At 39.3% G+C, this 21,264-nt stretch overlaps 1 protein-coding gene across 8 annotated transcripts in view; it reads right to left on the bottom strand.

The window, feature by feature from the left end:
- Nucleotides 1-21,264, bottom strand: part of DNAI7 (dynein axonemal intermediate chain 7) — an 87,828-nt gene that overhangs the window by 12,625 nt on the left and 53,939 nt on the right. For 7 of the 8 annotated variants that reach the window (XM_059886481.1, XM_024991820.2, XM_059886482.1 and 4 more), the window contains 2 exon segments: nt 2,677-2,752; nt 1,476-1,636 (listed from right to left, as the gene is read on the bottom strand). The exons of the other annotated variant lie outside the window; for it this stretch is intronic. In XM_059886481.1, the coding sequence (XP_059742464.1) occupies nt 1,476-1,636; nt 2,677-2,752 (237 nt within the window). 8 annotated transcript variants of the gene reach the window in all.

Genomic DNA, 21,264 nt, shown 5'->3' with positions numbered 1-21,264 from the left:
CAAATTATCTCTCCAGGGTCAACCTAATAACTGCATTCTCATTTATGAGAAGGAGAAAGGAACAGCAATATTATCCCTAAGAGGGTAAAAATTAGTTTAGAGGGGTCATGAAAAAATTGTACTCTTTTAGGTATAAAACACAAATATACATACAGCACATATGTAAATATACAGTATACATGTAGTATTAATACTTTATGGGGGGACAGTTAGGAAAAAAGTCTACAAAGGCTCTTTGGAGGGGTGATAATGGAAAAAAAAGATAAATACTACACTAATTCAAGAATGCCTATGCATAAAGAAGTTATGGCTTCTTCTAGGCTCCTCTGTCCATGGAGTTCTCCAGGAAAGAATACTGGAGTGGGTAGCCATTCCTTTCTCCAGGGGATCTTCCTGACCCAGGGATTGAACCCAGGTCTCCTGCATTGCAAGCAGATTCTTTACCATAACAGGGTATTATCTGGGGGTGTAGGCCACTAAAAGTTAAGTCAATACTAGTGCAAATGTTACTACTTACTGAAACAAGAGCGAGAACTCCTTGAAAAATGATTGACAACTGCTACCATCCGTATCCTTGTTACTCAGTGAGTGCTATCTGTGCATCAATACCACTGGCAGTGCCCACATCAGTGCTTTTCAAACTTTCATGTGCAGTTACTATGCAGATTCGGTGGACCTGAGGTAAAGTCCCAAATGATGCATTTCTAACAAGTTCTCAGCTGATACAGATGCTGCAGGTTCATGAACCACACTTGTATATCAAGAATACAGACCAGTGGTTCTCAAACTTTGGGGTGTGTCTTGCTAAAACACAGACTGCTGAGTCTTAGCTCCAAACTTTCTGATTCAGTAGGACTAAGGTGGGGGCAATGGATTTGCATTTCTAGCAAATTATCAGATGATGCCAAATGATGTTGATGCTTCCGGTCGAGGGACCACATGCTGGGAACCACTGATTTAGACTAGAATCCACAAACTATGGTCCTTGGAAAATCCAGCCCCCCACCAGTTTTTGTAAAGTAAGTTTAACTGGAACACAGCCATGTCCATTCATCTACCAATGGCTACTTTAATGTTACAATGGCAGAGTTGAGGAGTTGCAACAGAGCTGGTATGGCTCACAGAGCTGAAAATATTTACCACCTGGCCCTTTACAGAAAAAATTTGATGACCCCTGAAAATGACTGTCATTATTAAGGCCAAATTGGCATAATATAAACAGAGTTACAGGTTTACAATTAAATTAACATGTATGAATTCTAGTTTTAAAATCTGTTATTATTTCAGATTCCTCTCCTTTAGTATCTGATTTTGATTCATAAATTCAAGACAGCTTAAAATTACATTTTCCGCATTTGTGGTTGTTTAATAGGGTTAAATCATTTTAGGGTTAAATAGATGTTAAATCATTTCAGATAAAGTTAAAGCATGAGAAATTATTTTATCCATAAATTTTGATTCAAGAATCAACCTACTTCCACAATCATCCAGCCCTTCATTGGTTTACACTGTGGAGGAAGCTCCAAAATATCCAAGTGGTACACTCCACCCAGGGTTGTGAATTGGCATAAATCAACCTCATTTTCTTCAAGGAAATAGGGCTTTTCAGAAGCATTCTCTAACAGCAACTCCTGTGCTGAAATTAATCAGATTGATTGAGTTTCTAAATAGATCACAACATTTCTGTATTTTCTTAGTAAGGAAATGAAAGCATTCTAATACTGGTAAAGAAAATTTTTATTTAGCAACTACACATTTTCAGAATGTGGTTAATTCAAAATCATTAACTTTAAAGTAGGAATAGGCATGCATAATATTAGGGTGCAGGGGAGGGCTCCATTTATATTTTTCATAGGTAAATTATCTCATAAGGATTACGGAAAAGTTATAATGATATAAGCCTAGTTGACTGTTGACAAAAAAGTGTGTTGGAAAAAGTGAAGTGGACAAGAAGTCTGTTATAAAACTATGCTAAGAACTGTATAAAAAATACATTCCTAAGGAGTTTCTGGGAAAGAAGCAAAATGATAAAGTTAATGAAAAAGATTCCATAAATCTCAAACTAGAAGTTCTGCAAATTAGACATCACTATCATCTTGACATTTAAAAACTGTATCCAATTGTTATTTGCCATGATAAGACTAAATACAAAAGTGTGAAGAAATTTCTAACTTCAAGTGTGTGCTTATGAATGTTCAAGGCAACATTGCTTGTAATAATAAAAAAAATTAGAAATAACCTTATTTAAGTCCTTATTAATAGATGATAATGTCCCATAGCATTACATAGATACTTTAAAAAGTAAGGTTACCAATGTGTTCTGACTTAGAATAATGTTGAATATTATTCATTTAAGTAGAATATGTATTGTGTTTTATGTGTGTATGTACAATAACAAATATTGTTAGGTGAAAAAAAAGTAACTTTCAATGAGAATATTCATATAATATGACCTGATGGTTTTATTTAAAATCAAAAAGAGAGAGATGGAGACAGAGTACAACAAATTCAAAAGAATTGTTAACACTGGTTATCTCAGTAGAGAGATGAGGAAGAATTTTCACTTTAAATATACTTCTGCAACATCTGAGTTGATTTTCTAATATCCTTGCATTTCTTTTGTAAGCAGAAAATCCCAGTCAAGTTAAATTCTAAAAATGTGACTTGGAAGAATACCTGCTGAAACTGTTTCACTTAGTAATTTCATCTCCATTTCATATTTTGTGGCTTCAGGTTCTTCCTGGACAGGACACTACAGAGAACACAAGGACGGACAGGGGTGAGCGTCAGTGTCTGCCGCAGCCCAGAGCCACTCCCTTCCTATTCTAGTTCCCACTAGGTTTCTGCTACCGTAATTCTAGGACCCCAAATGGGCACTTGCTCTGGTCTAAAACTGGACTCAAAAATAATACTTTAAAAATGAATTTAAATGAGAGCATATCTCCACAAACCTCACAAGGCCAGGAGCTAGTCGCTCAGATTCTCTGTGGAAAACCCCCAAGCACAAAACAGAGGGACTAGGAAGCCAGGCAATCTATACAAATATTATTTATATTGGCATTTTGGTTTTAGCCAAGTTTTTGATTTTGCTTGATTTTGTCAATAAACCCTCTGAGTAATTCCAAAGCCTGTTTTGGGTAAGCCTCTCAAGAAAATTAAAGATGCCATGCCCTAAGTAATGTAGAAGATATTATTATATCCTGGAATAGCAAAACAGAATACTACTGTGCAAAAAGAGGACAGAGGAATTTAAATATGCCATGTGGCACAGTGGTAAAGAATTTGCCAGCCAATGCAGGAGATGTGGGTTTGATCCCTGGGTCAGGACGATCCCCTGGAGTAAGAAATGGCAACCCCGCTCCAATATTCCTGCTGGAAAATTCCATGGACAGAGGATCCTGGCAGGCTACAGTCCATGGGGTCGCAAAGAATCAGACATGACTGAGTGACTGAGCACACACGCACGCCATTAACTTACCTTTGTGAACTTAAGCAAGTCATTTAAGCATTACGAGTCACAAAGCCCTGATCTAACAACTGATGTGGCATGCATCTGTGCACTAGACATATAATAGCTCTTGTAAACAATCCTAAGCTATTATCTTCATTTTACAAAAAGAGAACTGAAGCTTATGGAGATAACTGGCCTAAGGGTCCAATAAAATAATAAAAGTAAAGAATGTTGCACACTGTAAACTACTAGATAAATGCAGTGCTACTATAAAACTTTAGCATGTGTGTGCTCATATTTGCAAATAGGAAGGATTATATCCAGAAAAATTCATTTGCCTTCAAACACCACCTGTCCTTTTGTACGGCAATAGAAGAACCTCATACCAGAATCCTAGTCAGAAGCTTAACACCAGTTAATCCCACCATGCTGCTCATCCTCATCTACAAGGCCCAGTCCTTCTTAGTAGATGATCTTTTCTCTTACTCTCATCACTATATTTTTTGTATCTTCCTCTTGACCAGTTTTAATACCATGCATTCTCTGCCAACCTTTTCATCCGGCCTCTGACACTTCTCACTTACTAATTCATTCATTCAATGAAGCTTTACTGAGTGCCTGAATTGTACAGGCAGCACTAGATACTAGGAGTAAAAAGAAAGAAAAAGCGAAGGTCCTTGCTTAAGGAGCTGCCAGTCTATGAGGGAAGCAGGTCAACAAAGCGGGTGCTATAGTGCAGGAAGGGGTCCACAAGAGAAATGCAAAAAAGAGTGGCTAATTCTGTGGGAAGACAGTCTGTGCGTGGTAAAAATAGAAAACCCTACAGGAAGGTGGTAAAGTTTGAACTAAATCTTGAAAGATAATTAGGTCTTCTCAAAAATGGTGGGAGAGAATTCCAAGTGTGAATGAAGGCGGAAACGTATGAAGCAAAACAGAGGGTTCCAAACACCCACAAGTGGTCAGGTATGCTTGGAATGAGACAGGCTAGGAGGGTAAAGATTTGAAGCTGGAGAGAGGCAAGGTCCAACTTGTGGAGAGCACTGGATGCCACTCTAAAGATTAGATTTTCTTCTATGGGTAGAAGAGAGCCCCGGAAAGACTTACTAGGAAAGTAACACAAAGAAATGCATTTGGAAAGGGTTTTTTTTTTGGTGGCCAGATGATGATGTATTGCTTAGTAAAGAGTAGGGAATCCAGGGACTTTCTTGGTTGAGAGTCTGTCTTGCATTGCAGGGAACACGGGTTTGATCCCTGGTCTGGGAACTAGGATCTCATATGATACAGAGAAACTAAGCCCCTGTGCTGTGGCTACTGAGACCGTGTGCTCTGGAGCCCGTGCCACGACTAGAGGGGCCAAGCACCGCAACAAAAGATCCCACATGACGCAACCAAGACCTGATACAGCTAAATAAGTAAATAAAATAGAACAAACAAATAAATAACTATTCAGAATAGGAAGTCCAAGGTAAGAGGATCAGGGCACAAGTCAAGATAGATGCAATCAGGGTCATTAGAAGGAGCTTAGATGAGAGAGGATGAGGAAGTAAATCAACATAGCTTGGATGGATAATGGATATAGAAGACTGATTTTCAAACGCTTGGCTTAGGTAATAAGATAGATAGTGGTAACAATTATCAAGAAAAGGAAGAATTGCTTTGGGGGGAAAAAGTAGTAAATCTGATCGTGGATATGTTGAATTTGAGATACCCATGGGACATCTAAGTGGCCTTTGATATTCTCTACCATTAAAAAGCCAGCTGCATTTTTTTCTTACAGGAAGGATTTTCTCTGACAACAGTATCAAAAGATATCAAACCAACAAGGGAGTCAGGCTTTCCAATTCACAGTTTCAAATATTTGAGAATTCTTCAGCATGTAGATCAGACTGGTTTTCTACCTTGCAGGGAGACCAAAGAATTTAGACCTTCTCAACAGAACCTTGATAACCCCAGTACTTCAGTATGCAACAATAGGAATTTATCCACATCTCTATCATCACACAACAGAATGATCTTGTATTTAGCTCAAAATACTGCCCTATAATTCACAATTTTTATAATTTTATGTTATTCTTTAGCTTAATTGACTCTTTTTTGAAGCTAGACTTCTAGAGAATGGAAGCAATGGGTCAATTTACACTCTGCTGCAAGCTCCTGAATCTTGATAATTATTCTAGAATGTTTTCCTGTCATCACAGCTAGAACATACTCCTGCACAAAAAGTAAACTCCAAACCACATTTATTGATCCTATAATCCTTCAGCGTTTTACACATTTTAAAGCTCCTTCTGTTTCTTGGCAGTGAAGCTGGAAAAAATGCTTCTTTCTTGATATTATCATCATGTTTATATCTGCTAAAGAAAAGTACTCTTTCAACCTAACTGTTTCAGAAAATTTTCCACGTACTTTTTTCTTATAGCTAAATTTTAATATGTAGCATTTTGTCAAGTCTCATCAATTACCAAAGTGGAGTTTTTCTTTGAATTACACTAAATTTATAATAAATCTATTTTTAAAATAACATTTAAAAAACTGTTTGTGTGGAAATGTGGACAGAATATGAAGCAGAGAAGGTAAAGTATAACTTTTCAATGACATCTTGGCTCAATTGGCTTATGAATTGGCTTCTAACATGGAAGAACTTCATAGAACACTAGCAAAGTATTTTTCATTGCAACTTGATTAATGTGCAGTTACTGTAATGTGGAAATTATTTTAATATGTATGTAACTTGAATGTGATATAAAAACATAGCTTGGATCATGAATAAGATCATGAAAGCTGACTAGAAATTCCAGAAATAGATCTCAGGAGCCACTTGGGAATGTAGCATATGGCATTTCAGATCAATAGGAAAAACCTAGGTTTATGGGTAAGTGTTTTGAGAGAGCTCACTAAGATTTGAAATAAAATAAATTTAGATTCTCCCCTAATTTACACATTTAGAAAAGACAGAGGAACCAGAGAGCAAATTGCCAACATCTGTTGGATCATAGAAAAAGCAAGAGAATTCCAGAAAAACATCTATTGCACTTTATTGATTACGCCAAAGCCTTTGACTGTGTGGATCACAACAAACTGTGGAAAATTCTTAAAGAGATGGGAATACCAGACCACCTTACCTGCCTCCTGAGAAATCTGTAGGCAGGTCAAGAAGCAACAGTTAGAACTGGACACGGAACAACAGACTGGTTCCAAACTGGGAAAGGAGTATGTCAAGGCTGTATATTGTCACCCTGCTTATTTAACTTATATGCAGAGTACATCATGCAAAATGTTGGACTGGAGGAATCACAAGCTGGAATTAAGTTTGTCGGGAGAAATATCAATAACCTCAGATACACAGATGATACCACCTTTATGGTAGAAAGTGAAGAGGAACTGAAGAGCCTATTGATGAAAGTGAAAGAGAAGGGTGAAAAAGTTGGCTTAAAGCTCAAGATTCAAAAAAAACTAAGATCATGACATCTGGTCCCATTCACTTCATGGCAAACAGATGGGGAAACAATGGAAACAGTGAGAGACTTTATTTTGGGGAGCTCCAAAATCACTGCAGATGGTGACTGCAGTCATGAAATTAAAAGACGCTTACTCCTTGGAAGAAAAGCTATGAGCACCCTAGACAGCATATTAAAAAGCAGAGACATTACTTTGCCAACAAAGGTCCGTCTAGTCAAAGCTATGGTTTCTCTAGTAGTCATGTATGGATATGAGAGTTGGACTATAAAGAAAGCTGAGTGCCAAAAATTGACGCTTTTGATCTGTGATGTTGAAGACTCTTGAGAGTCCCTTGGACTGCAAGAAGATCAAACCAGTCAATCCTAAAGGAAATCAACCCTGAATATTCATTGGAAGGACTGATGCTGAAGCTGAAACTCCAATACTTTAGCCACCTGATGCAAAGAACTGATTCATTGGAAAAGATTCTGATGCTGGGGAAGATTGAAAGGAGGAGGAGAAGGGGATGACAGAGGATAGATGGTTGGATGGCATCACCAGCTCTGTGGACATGAGTCTGAGCAAGCTCTGGGAGTTGGTGATGGACGGGGAAGCCTGGCATGCTACAGCCCGTGGGGTCACAAAGAGTCGGACACAACTGAGTGACTGAACTGAACTGAACTACTTTACACTAAGTTCCAGATAGATAAAAGACCTAAATGTGAAAAGATAACTAAACCAATCAAAAGCCACAAAAATATGAAAATATATGAAGAGAACAAAGGAGATTTGATATCAACAATTATCAGAGAAAGAAATCTTGATATTGTTGCTGTTGTCCATTGAGTGGTGATGCTATCCAGCCATCTCATCCTCTGTTGTCCCCTTCTCCTCCTGCCTTCAGTCTTTCCCAGCATCAGGGTCTTTTCTTATGAGTTGGTTCTTCATATCATGTGGCCAAAGTATTGGAGCTTCAGCTTCAGCATCAGTCCTTTCAATGAATATTCAGGGTTGATTTCTTTTAGGATCAACTGTTTTCATCTTCTTACTGTCCAAGGGACTCTCAAGAGTCTTCTCCAATACCACAATTCAAAAGCGTGTGATACTGGACATCTGCAAAATGTCAGTACTGGATACCATATGTTTGATAGAATGTCTTGAATTTTCTTTCCCATCAAAAGAAAATCTATACAAAAGAAATTCAATTTTTTTCATCAAAACATAATTTACAGTTTCAGAATAAAGTGTTGGAACTGACTCTTGGTAAAGAATTGAAGATGAATTTTGAAAATACAATATCATATGGTTCATTTTGGATAAAAGATAAGAATGGTTATCCTGAGTGTGCCAAAGTCTCATTCATTCCTGTGCTTTTAATACTACCTATAAGCTGGTGGTTCCCAAACCCATGCTAGAGATGCTCTTCAGGCCACATACATTTATTTGCTCAGCCCTGGAAGTCTACACACACATATATGATGGGCAGATCCAACTTTTCCCTTAGAACCCCAGGTTCACATTTGCCTACTTGATATTTCCACTTTTGTGTCCTAAACTTACCATGCCCCTCCAAAAATCCTCTGGTTTCACTGTCACTCTCAACCAACTCAGCCCATTCCTGTCCACCTCAGTAAACTGTTTCAGTTCAGTTCAGTTCAGTCACTCAGTCGTGTCCGACTCTTTGTGACCCCATGAATCGCAGCACGCCAGGCCTCCCTGTTCATCACCAACTCCCGGAGTTCACTCAGACTCACATCCATCGAATCAGTGATGCCATCAAGCCATCTCATCCTCTGTCGTCCCCTTCTCCTCTTGCCCCCAATCCCTCCCAGCATCAGAGTCTTTTCCAATGAGTCAAACTCTTCGCATGAGGTGGCCAAAGTACTGGAGTTTCAGCTTCAGCATCATTCCCTCCAAAGAAATCCCAGGGCTGATCTCCTTCAGGATGGACTGGTTGGATCTCCTTGCAGTCCAAAGGACTCTCAAGAGTCTTCTCCAACACCACACTTCAAAAGCATCAATTCTTCGGTGCTCAGCCTTCTTCACAGTCCAACTCTCACATCCATACATGACCACAGGAAAAACCATAGCCTTGACCAGAGGGACCTTTGTTGGCAAAGTAATGTCTCTGCTTTTGAATATGCTATCTAGGTTGGTCATAACTTTCCTTCCAAGGAGCAAGCGTCTTTTAATTTCATGGCTGCAGTCACCAGTAAACTGTTTAGTTTCCCCAAATTAAAATTCAGCATGATTGTTTATTTTACCTCCAACATATTCCCAAACATATCCACTTTTCCACGTCTTACTACCACCTTTGTCCAAGCCACCACGACCTCTCATGCTTCTCGTACTATTGAACTTGATACCATGTTTCTAGGGCTTTCCAGGTGGCATAGTTGGTGAGTGAGTGTCACTCAGTCGTGTCCAACTCCTTGCGACCCCATGGACTATAGCCCGTCAAGACTGCCATGCTCTACTGTCCATGGGATTTTCCAGGCAAGAATACTGGAGTGGGTTGCCGTTTCCTTCTCCAGGGGATCTTCCCAACCCAGGGATTGAACTTGTATCTCTAGAGTCTCCTGCATTGGTGGGTTCTTTACCAACTGCCAGCCTTCCTTGGTGACTCAGATGGTAAAGAATCTTCCTGCTAGGCAGGAGACCCTACAGTCCTTGGGGTCACAGAGTCGGACAGGACTGAGACTGTACACACATGCCATGCTTCCACTTTAGTGAAAGAAAGTGAAGTCGCTCAGTCATGTCTGACTCTTTGGGACCCCATGGACGGAGGAGCCTGCACCAGGCTCCTCCGTCCATGGGTTTCTAGGCAAGAGTACTAGAGTGGGTTGCCATTTCATTCTGCAGGGAATCTTCCCAACCCAGGTCTCCCACATTGTAGACAGACGCTTTACCATCTGAGCCACCTTCCACTTTAGGCCCTCACAATTTGTTTTCTGCACAGTGGTCAGAATAACCTTTCTGTGTCATGAACCATGCCACTTTCCTACTTAAATAGCCCTCTAATGGCATCTTGTTGAATCTACAGTAAATCTTAACTTCTCCCTCTGGCCTGCAAAGCCCTGCTTCACCTGGCTTCTGCTTTCCTCTCTGACACCATCACATACCACTTTCTTTCTTGTCCACTCTACACCAGTCCACTGGCCTTCATCCTGGTCCTCACTTCTGTCTAATGACCTTTGTCATTATATAGCTGATTCCCTTTGGTCATTTGGGTCTCAGCTTAAATAAGAACCAATCGCACAAGCCATCTGTAACTATCCAATCTAGCTACTACCAGTCACTCCTACTATACCATCCTGTTTAATTCTGCATATGGCATTTATTAAGATCAGCTATCTCCAGTTTTTTATGACTTGTTGGTTTCTCCTGACTTGCAAGTATTATAAATCATGAGAGTAGGAATCTCATTTGTCCTTCACCACTGTCCCCTGAGGGCCAGATAGTGCCAACATATATAAGTAGGTATTCAAAAAAATATTTGCTGAGTGAGTAAAGAAATAAGAACAAGGTCCAAGGTATGACCAGGTAAATGGGTGGTCCAGGTAAATTTGTGGGAAGCTGAAGGTTGTTGAATGTTAAAGGTAGGTTTTTTCATGTGGGCTATTCTTGTAGACTCTAAATCTATCCATAATGATGCCAAGAAGTCCTCAAATCTCTAAGGCTATTTCTCCACACTTTTTCCTCTGAGCAGAATAATTTCCTTTCCATCTAAACTCCTCCATATCTATCAAGAGATTTAGCTCAAATGCTATCTCATCAGAGAAGACTTCCAATCTGTTCAATTCTGTTCGTTTTTTGGATTCATTTCTCTCTCTTAACTCCTATGCCTAATCTCTCTCATTACATATATCAGAATATATGGTAACTATTACACTTCTCCTCCTCAATCAAATTTCATACAGAAGATAATTAGTAAATTTTATGTTTCATATATATGTTTTACATATTATACATACTCATATTTATATTAAATATATGTGTGTGTGCTCAGTCACTTGGTCATGTCCAACTTTTTGTGGCCCCTTGAACTGCCAGACTGCCAGGCTCCTCTGTCCATGGAATTTTCCAGGCAAGAAAACTGGAGTGGGTTGCCATTCCCTTCTCCAGGGGATCTTCCCAACACAGAGATCGAACCTGGGTCTCTTGCATCTCCTGCACGGGCAGGCAGATTCTTTACTACTAGCACCACCTGGGAAGCCCATGTTAGATATATACAATAGATATATACTCACATTTATGTTAAATCTGTTGAGAGTATCTTAAAGACAAAGGCTATTCTTTTAAAAATAATTTAATTTTATCCATTTATTGTTTGGTTGCATTCGGTCTTCACTGTTGCACGAGAGGGGCTACTCTGCGTGCAGGGGCTTACCTACCCTGCGGTATGTGGAATCTTCCCAGACCAGGGATCAAACCCATGTCCCCTGCATTGGTAAGCAGATTCTTAACCACTGGACCACTAGGGAAGTCCAAAGGCTATTCTTAACTTGAACTTTAAAAAATTTCAAAGGTTCATATATTATCATGCATGTCCCTTAGATCACCAAAGTATTTCTGAAGATAATTATTATTTTTATTTAAAAAGCAATATTTATCATATTGTGCTACACTTAAATTGGGCTATTCTAAAATTTTTCTAAGATATGTTCTTTGGGAAGACAGCATTAGCAAATACTGACAATATTATAGTATTAGTATTACTACTTATGTAAATGAACTGAAATGTGGTATTCAGAGCCCTCTAGTGGCATAATTCTTAATAGACCCATGAAAAAGGAAGACATAATTTGGACCATCTTTTAAATCTAAGAGATTTAATTTTTAAATTAACAAAGTACTAAATACTTGGTATTTATAATCATATCATGTATCAGGCATAATTCAGGTATTTGGGGCCATAAATTCCTATGTTATACTAAAATTTGCCTTGCAATCGGCCTCCAAATTTGTTAAAATGATATAGTATTTACTTACTAGCATTTCTTTATTAAAAAGAAATGTAGTCATACATTAAAATATGCCAACCTAAAATTATAAAAATAAGCAACTTATCCTAAAGAAAAAGCTTTAAAAATAGAGAAATTTCCCTCTAAAGCCAAACACAGTAAGTCTGCCTACTGATCTTACAATTCAGTTCAGTTCAGTCGCTCAGTCATGTCTGACTCTTTGCAACCCCATGAATCGCAGTATGCCAGGCCTCCCTGTCCATCACCAACTCCCGGAGTTCACTCAAACTCATGTCATCGGGTCAGTGATGCCATCCAGCCATATCATCCTCTGTCGTCCCCTTTTCCTCCTGCCCCCAATCCCTCCCAGCATCAGAGTCTTTTCCAATGAGTCAACTCTTCGCATGAGGTGGCCAAAGTATTGGGGTTTCAGCTTTAGCATCAGTCCTTCCAGTGAACACCCAGGACTGATCTCCTTTAGAATGGACTGGCTGGATCTCCTTGCAGTCCAAGGGACTCTCAAGAGTTTTCTCCAACACCACAGTTCAAAAGCATCAATTCTTTGGTGTTCAGCTTTCTTCACAGTCCAACTCTCACATCCATACATGACCACTGGAAAAACCATAGCCTTGACTAGACAGACCTTTGTTGGCAAAGTAATGTCTCTGCTTTTTACTATGCTGTCTAGGTTGGTCATAACTTTCCTTCCAAGGAGTAAGTGTCTTTTAATTTCATGGCTGCAGTCACCATCTGTAGTGATTTTGGAGCCCAGAAAAATAAAGTCTGACATTGTTTCCACTGTTTCCCCATCTATTTCCCATGAAGCGATGGGACTAGATGCCATGATCTTCGTTTTCTGAATTTGAGCTTTAAGCCAACTTTTTCACTCTCCTCTTTCACTTTCATCAAGAGGCTTTTTAGTTGCTCTTCACTTTCTGCTATACAGGCAGTCCCTAGTTTACATACATTCATACAAACACATGTACATATACACAAACAAGTTGAAGTTTCATGAATTTATATGCCAGCTTTTGAATTTTATAATATATTTTGCCACACCAAGAAAATAGTGTTATGAGTGAATTTAGGGTTAGGATAGTTTCTATGTTGCTGTGAGTATAAAGGAATATGAACCTCACCTTCATCCATAAATATTGCTTCACATTCTGAGTTCTAGCTGGACTGCAAGAGGCACATTTCTTCTGAGGCTGCTGTGAGATTGGAAGTGAAACTTTCCTGTCACCACATGTACATGTACCAGATCACTCCAGGGGTCACAACTGCAGAGGAGAGTGTCCCAAGAATTCCTGGTGACAAGCTTGTAGATTCCTTAAAGTAGCACAAATGGTTCCAGCATAGCCAACTGTAATGGAGTCTTAATTAAGTGCCTCCAAAACACAGAACAATCTTAAGCTGGGTTCTGGCTGACTTCTTTCATATGGCAAGTGTTCTTACACAAGTTGTTCACAACAAATCAAGTTAGGGCCTACTTTTAATCACTTAACCATCCATTCATTTGCTTATTCCTTCATCCATTCAACAACATTTAGGAACTTCCCTGGTGGTCCTTCTCATATTGCTCATGGGCTTCTCAAGGCAAGAACACTGAAGTGGTTTGTCATTCACTCCTCCAGTGGACCTCATTTTGTCAGAGCGCTCTATCTTGGGTGGCCCTGCACAGCATAGCTCTTGAATTTGAGCAAACTCTGGGAAGTAGTGAAGGACAGGGAAACCTGGCATGCTGCAGTCCACAGGGTTGCAAAGACCAGGCACAACATAGTGACTGAACATCAACTGGCAGTCCAGTGGTTCAGACTTCGCCTCACAATGCAGGGGGTGCAAGTCTGACCCTGGCCGGACAGCTAAGACCCCACATGATTCGAGGTCAAAAAGCAAAACATAAAAAATAGAAGCAATATTGTAACAAATTCAATAAAGACTTTAAAACTGGTCCACATTACAATTGCACTCATCTCACATACTAGTAAAGTAATGCTCAAAATTCTCCAAGCCAAGATTCAGCAATATGTGAACCGTGAAATCCAGATGTTCAAGCTGGTTTTAGAAAAGGCAGAGGAACCAGAGATCAAATTGCCAACATCCTGGATCATGGAAAAAGCAAGAGAGTTCCAGAAAAACATCTATTTCTGCTTTAGTGACTATGCCAAAGCCTTTGACTGTGTGGATCACAATAAACTGTGGAAAATTCTAAAAGAGATGGGAATACCAGACCACCTGACATGCCTCTTGAGAAACCTATATGCAGGTCAGGAAGCAACAGTTAGAACTGGACATGGAACAACAGACTGGTTCCAAATAGGAAAAGGAGTATTTCAAGGCTGTATATTGTCACCCTGCTTATTTAACTTATATGCAGAGTACATCATGAGAAACGCTGGGCTGGAAGAAGCACAAGCTGGAATCAATACTGCCAATAGAAATATCAATAACCTCAGATATGCAGATGACATCACCCTTATGGCAGAAAGTGAAGAAGAACTAAAAAGCCTCTTGATGAAAGTGAAAGAGGAGAGTGAAAAAGTTGGCTTAAAGCTCAACATTCAGAAAACGAAGATTATGGCATCCAGTCCCATCACTTCATGGCAAATAGATGGGGAAACAGTGTCAGACTTTATTTTTCTGGGCTCCAAAATCACTGAAGATGGTGACTGCAGCCATGAAATTAAAAGACCCTTGTTCCTTGGAAGAAAAACAATGACCAACCTAGACAGCATATGAAAAAGCAGAGACATTACTTTGTCAACAAAGGTCCGTGTAGTCAAGGCTGTGGTTTTTCCAGTAGTCGTGTATGGATGTGAGAATTGGACTATAAAGAAAGCTGAGCACCAAAGAATTGATTCTTCTGAACTGTGGTGTTGGAGAAGACTCTTGAGAGTCCCTTGGACTGTAAGGAGATCCAACCAGTCCATTCTAAAGGAGATGAGTTCTGAGTGGTCATTGGAAGGACTGATGTTGATGCTGAAACTCCAATACTTTGGCCACCTGATGCAAAGAACTGACTCACTGTAAAAGACCCTGATGCTGGGAATGATTGAAGGCCAAAGGAGAAGGGGACGACAGAGGATGAGATGGTTGGATGGCATCACTGACTCAATGAACATGAGTTTGGGTAAACTCCCAAAGTTGGTGATGGACAGCGAGGCCTGGCGTGCTGTGGTCCATGGGGTCGCAAAGAGTCAGACACAACTGAGCAACTGAACTGAAGAAAATCTTAAAAAATAATACATTATTGATTCCTATCACATACTAGGACCTGTGCTTACTGTAAATGTGAAGTGTATCAAGATATTCTTATCCTTAAGATCATAACTTAGTGTTTAAGTTAACAATTCTAATCATTAAACCGAAGGATAGGAGCATAGTAGAAAGACATCTAATTTAGCCTCCCAATAAGGGGAGAACTTTGTGGAGATTAAGATTGAAGGTGATGGAATGAAATTTATATTTTAAAGCTGGACAAGAAAATGTAAGCATAACATATTCCCTGCCTGCACTGGCCCTCCCTACTGTACAATGGGCATATGCATTATGCATTAGCCAGACCTCCTGAAACGTAGGAAAGCTTACCACAAAAATCAGTGTTTTTACCCTTTTGTCTGAGGTCGGTAAGGTAAATTCTTGAAGGTTAGCATTCTTAGGGGTCATGGTGATTTACTGCTCACTTTGTTCATACTTACCCAGATTATGTATCTTTGGTGAACTTTATGTAAAATGCCAGTGTATCATTTTGATGTACGATCCTTTGCCTCAAAAATGTAGGTGACTATGCCTTGACTTCTAACAAGTGGAACAGTTCTCAGAGCTTCTGAGAGTCTGTCTCCCAGGTTATAGTGATCAAATTGGCTCAAATAAAATTCTTTTTTTTTCTTAACTCGATCATTAACTGAATTTTTATCAACACATGTAAATCTTAAAAGACAAGTAGATGTCAGGCAAAGTGGATGAGGTTGATGGGAGGAAGGGAATTTCACAAGGACAGATTAGCAAGTAGAGTATCATGAACAGAGGCTTATCATGAACTTTCCATTTCTAAAACCAGAAACAGAAAAGGAAATATTGGGTTGGCAAAAAAGTTTGTGTGGGTTTTTCCATATGATGTTACTGAAAAATCCAAATGAACTTTTTGGCCAACCCAATACATTGTTTCATTTTTTATTAGGAAAGGAATGTGTGTTCAGTACTTATTTATTGAAAAGTCAAACAATACATAAGTATAAAGAGAATAAAAAAATAACTGATAGTAATACCATCCTGGGGCTTCCCAGGTGATGCAGTGGTAAAGAATCTGCCTGCCAGCGCAGAAGATGCAAGAGACATAGTTTCAATCCCTGGGTCAGGAAGATCCCCTGGAGGAGGAAGTGGCAATCCATTTCAGTATTCTGGCCTGGAAAATTCCTCGGATAGAGGAGCATGGCAGTCTACAGTCCATGGAGCCGAAAAGAGTCAGATGTAACTGAGCGACTAAGCACATACATACCATCCCAATTTTCTCATACTACCTCTCCTCCTGACCCCAAGAGAGCCACTGTTTAGTTAAGCAGGCTGTCAGATTTTGTTCTATGATTTCACAGATAAGTATTTTTTCCCTGGCTCAGACAGTAAAGAATCCACCTGCAGTTGCGGGAGACCTGGGGTCAATCCCTGGGATAGGGAGATCCCCTGGAGGAGGGCACGGCAACCCACTCCAGCATTCTTACCTGGAGAATCTCTGTGGACAGAGGAGCCTGGTGGGCTATAGTCCATGGGGTTACAAAGTGTTGGACACGACTGAGTGACTAAGCACAGCACAGGACATTGCAAATATAGTTTCATTCTTTAAAAAAAATCTTAACAAAGCATCTTAGGTATTTTTCCATATAAAAGTTATAGGTTCTAGTCCAAGGTGGCAACGTAGGAAGATCTGGAAGCCATCTCCTCCCACAGACACACTGAATCTGCAGCTGCACATGGAAACATTTTCTCTTAAAAAAAAAAAACAAAACAAAACACCCAAAAGCTAACTGAGTAACTCCTACATATCGTGCAAGTGGGAAAACGTCCATACTGAAGTGGGTAGCTGAGGCTGGGACACAATCTCACCATTACCCACCCCTGTGCAGCAATCCACAATCAGGAGGGAACTCACAAGCAAGAGGGGGAACAGAGAGTTTGAATACCACATCAGGCCTCAGCTTCTAACACCCGCACCTGAGAAACTAGCCCCCCAAATATCTAGCTTTGAAAGCCAATAGGACTTACTTCCACCAGGACCATAAGGCTACGCGAACTGAGCAGCAGTTATTAAAGAGCCCCCTGCACAGACTCACCTGCCCCAGGGCCCAGAGCAAAGGGGGCCAGCTGAAAAGCAACCTGATTTTCTGTGAAAGAGGCTTATTTGATTATTTTAAAGTGTAGGCCTGAGGGGCAGGCATGTACTATAACACACACCTAGGGAACTTATGAATTACACTTCCAAAACAGAGGCCGGGGGCACCATAGCTTTGTGCTTTCCTTTTATTTTGCTCAAAGATTGCCAGTATCTCCCCCAAAGGAGCTTGTATCACCCAGGGGCTAACCCTAGATCACCTGGCTCTGGTGGCTGGTGGGGCTCACATGCTCAGGTCCCACTGGATTGAAACAAACAAAAAAAGAGTTCTTAACTGGTAGACTACCACCCCTAGGGCACAGCAGAGAGGACAGGCCCAGAAGCTCAGTGTGAAACAGTCCTAATGGTTTATCAGCTATGATGGTTTATGGCTTAAGGGGCAGGCTTCCAACTGAACACACTATATAGCCCACTATTTTAGCCCACTATAATCCTCCCTAGAGAAGGAAATGGCAACCCACTCCAGTGTTCTTGCCTGGAGAATCCCAGGGACGGGGGAGCCTGGTGGGCTGCCATCTATGGGGTCGCACACGACTGACACGACTTAGCAGCAGCAGCAGAGACTTTGGAAGGCAGGCACAATCAGTTTTGAGCACCAGTATTTCTCAGGGGAAGCTTGTTCATGTATCTGGTGCCCCGGTTTTTACATCTGGTATGCAGGTGACTCAGTGGTAAAGAATCAACCTGCCAAACAAGAGATACATGTTCAATTCCTGGGTTGGGAAGATCCCCTGGAGAAGAAAATGGTAACCTACTTCAGTATTCTTGCCTGGAAAACCCCATGGCCAGAGGAGCCTAGCGGGCCACACAAGGGGTCACAAAGAATCGGACGTGACTTGGCTACTAAATACCACCACCACCACCACCCTGGTTTTTATGGCTGCTACCCAGGGAGTGGCCTTTGAGTGCTTGGTTCTGGTGGCCAGCAGAGCATGTATTCATTAGTTCAACAGGATGGTAGCAAGGAAAGAAGTAGCTTTTAACTATGACCTCAAGGTTCAGCTCAGAGGGAGTAGAAAATTCCAAAAGACCATCTCTCAGTCTACTCCTGAGGGAGGACAAATACATGCATATTTGTATATTTTTAAAGTTGTTGCTTGGGAATTCCCTGTTGGTCCAGTAGTTAGGACTCTATACTTTCACTACTGAGGGCATGGTTTCAATCCCCAGTCAGGGTACTGAGATGCTGCAAGCCATGAAGCTCAGCCAAAAACAAAGGGAAAAAGTTGTTGATTGAAGGTCTGGCTTCAGCTTGGACCTAGGTGCTGACTGAGCTCCTTCCTTTTGGGACACTGACAGCTCTTGGCACACCCTCAACTACTGAGAGTCACTAAAAATAAAGTAGGTGCTTGTACAATCACAAAGAATTGAAAGAAAACCAAAGCAGTGTTGAAGGATAAATTTCATCTCCTACACAAGGTTTCTCCTTCAACACTGGGAGAGATGGCTGTTTTATCTAACCAATATGGACAACCAATATGGAGAGTCAAGGAAAGTGAAGAAACAGAGGAATATATTCCAAACAAAAGAAAGATATAAAACCTCAGAAAAAGACTTTAATGATTTACCGAATTAAAGACTCAGATGAAAGGTCATAGAGATGCTCACTGAGCCTAGGAGAAGAATAAAAGAACATACTGAGAATTCTAACAAAGATAAAATATAAGAAACTACCAAACAGAAGCCATGGAGCTGAAGAATACAATCACTGAACTGAAAAACTACAATAGAGAGATTCAACAGCATACTGGATAAAGCAGGAGAAACGGATCAGAGAACACACAGACAAGGCAGTAGAACTCACCCAAGCAAAAAGAAAAAAGAATGAGAAAAAGTAAAGATAGCTTGAGAGACTTACGGAACAACATCAAGCAGAGCAACATTTGCATTATAGGGGTCCCAGATGGACAGGAGAGAGAGAAGGGCCAGAAAACTTACTTGAAGACGTAATGGATGAACACTTCCCAACCTGGGGGATGAAACAGACATCCAGAACCAGGAAGCCCAGAGAGTTCCAAGAAAAGATAAATTCAAAGAAGTTCACACCAAGATACATTATAATTAAATCACCAAAAGTTAAAGACAGGGAAGAATCTTAAAAGCAGCAGGATAAAACAACTTATACATACAAAAGGTGAAACACTGAAAGTGAAGTCGCTCAGTCATGTCCGACTCTTACAAAGGAGCTTCCGTAAGACTATAAGCATATTTTCCAGCAGAAAATCTGTAGGCCAGAAGAGAGTAGAATAACATATTCAAAGAGCTATTAACAAAAGAAAAAAAAAAAAAGTAAGAGTACTCTACCCAGAAACATTTTCATTCAGAAGTGAAGAACAGATGAAGAGTCTTCCAGACAAGCAAAAACTAAAAAAGTTCACTGCCACTAGATCAGCCTTACAAGAAATGTTAAAGATATTTCTTTAACCTGAAATGAAAGGGCGTTAGTTAGCAACAGGAAAACATGGAAATGTAAATCTCATTGATAAAGAAAAATATATAGTAAAATTCAGAATACTATAAAAATGGTGGGTTAATCATTTATAAAGCTAGTATGAATGTTAAAAGACATAACTGTAATAATTTAGAGATACACAAGATAAAAATATGTAAATTATGACATCCAAAACATAAAATGTAGTAGTGGGGAGTAAAAATGTAGAACTTCAGAATGCATTCAAATTTAAGTTGTTACCAATTTAAAATACATTGCTATAAGTAAAAGTTGCTTTATGTAAGTCTCATGGTAACCATAAAGCAAAAATCTACTGTAAATACACAAAAGATAAAGATAAAAGAATCTAAGCATACCAGTATAGAAAACCATCAAATTGCAAAGAAAGAGAAGAAGAAAGGAACAGAGGAATTACAAAATAACCAGAATACATGTAATGTATTGTCATTACATGATGGCAATAAGTATATACTTATTAATAACTATCTTAAATGTACATAGGATAAATTTTCCAGTCATCACAAGATGTAGAGTGGCTGAATGGATAAAAACACAAGACCCAGCAATGTGCTTCCTATAAGAAACTCACTTTACATATAAAGACACACATTGATTGAAAGTGAAAGGATGAAAAGAGATATTCTATGTTAATAGAAACCAAAAGAAAGCTGGGCAGCTATACTTTTATCAGCAAAAATAGGTTTTAAGATGAAGAGTGTAATAAAAGACAAAGGTCATTACATAATGATAAAGGAGTCAATCTAATAAAATATAACATTTGTAGATATTTACAAACCCCAACATAAGAGAACCATATATATATATATCTCAAATTAGAGATAAAGGGAGAAATAGAAAGCAATACAGTAATATTAATAATAAGAGATTTTAATATCCTAATTTTATCAATGGATAGATCATCCAGACAGAAATCAATAAGGAAACATTGGCCTTAAACAACACATTAGACAAGACAGACTTAACAGACATAAACAGAATATCTCACCCAAAAGCATCAGAATACATGTTTTTAAGTATACAGGGACATTTTCCAGGATAGATCATTTGTTACATCACAGAATAAATCTTAATAAGTTTATGAAGACTGAGCTCATATCAAGCATCTCTGATGACAATGGCAGGAAACTCGAAATCAGTTACAAGAAAAAAAAACTAGAAAATTCACAAATATGTGCAGATTAAACAACATGCTACTGAACAACCAATGAGTCAAAGAAGAAATTTAAAAAAATATCTTGAGACAAATGAAAACAGAAATACAATACACTAAAACTTATGGGATAAGGTGAAAGCAGTTTTAAGACAGAATTTCACAGCACTAAATGCCTACATCAAGAAACAAAAAGATCTCAGATAAACAACTAACATTAAACCTCAAGAAATTAGAAAAAAAGTGAAGCTCAAAATTAATAGAAAGAAATAACAAAGATAGGAGCAGAAATAAATGAAAGAGTCTAAAAGGACAATAAAAAGATCAATAAAACTAAGGTCTTTTTTTTTTTTTTTGCAAAGATAAACAAAATTGACAAAGCTTTAGGTAGATTTACAAAGA

This window comes from Bos taurus, chromosome 5 (assembly GCF_002263795.3).
Source record: "Bos taurus isolate L1 Dominette 01449 registration number 42190680 breed Hereford chromosome 5, ARS-UCD2.0, whole genome shotgun sequence".
Lineage (NCBI taxonomy): Eukaryota > Metazoa > Chordata > Mammalia > Artiodactyla > Bovidae > Bos > Bos taurus.
This window is presented reverse-complemented; position numbering and strand designations above follow the sequence as displayed.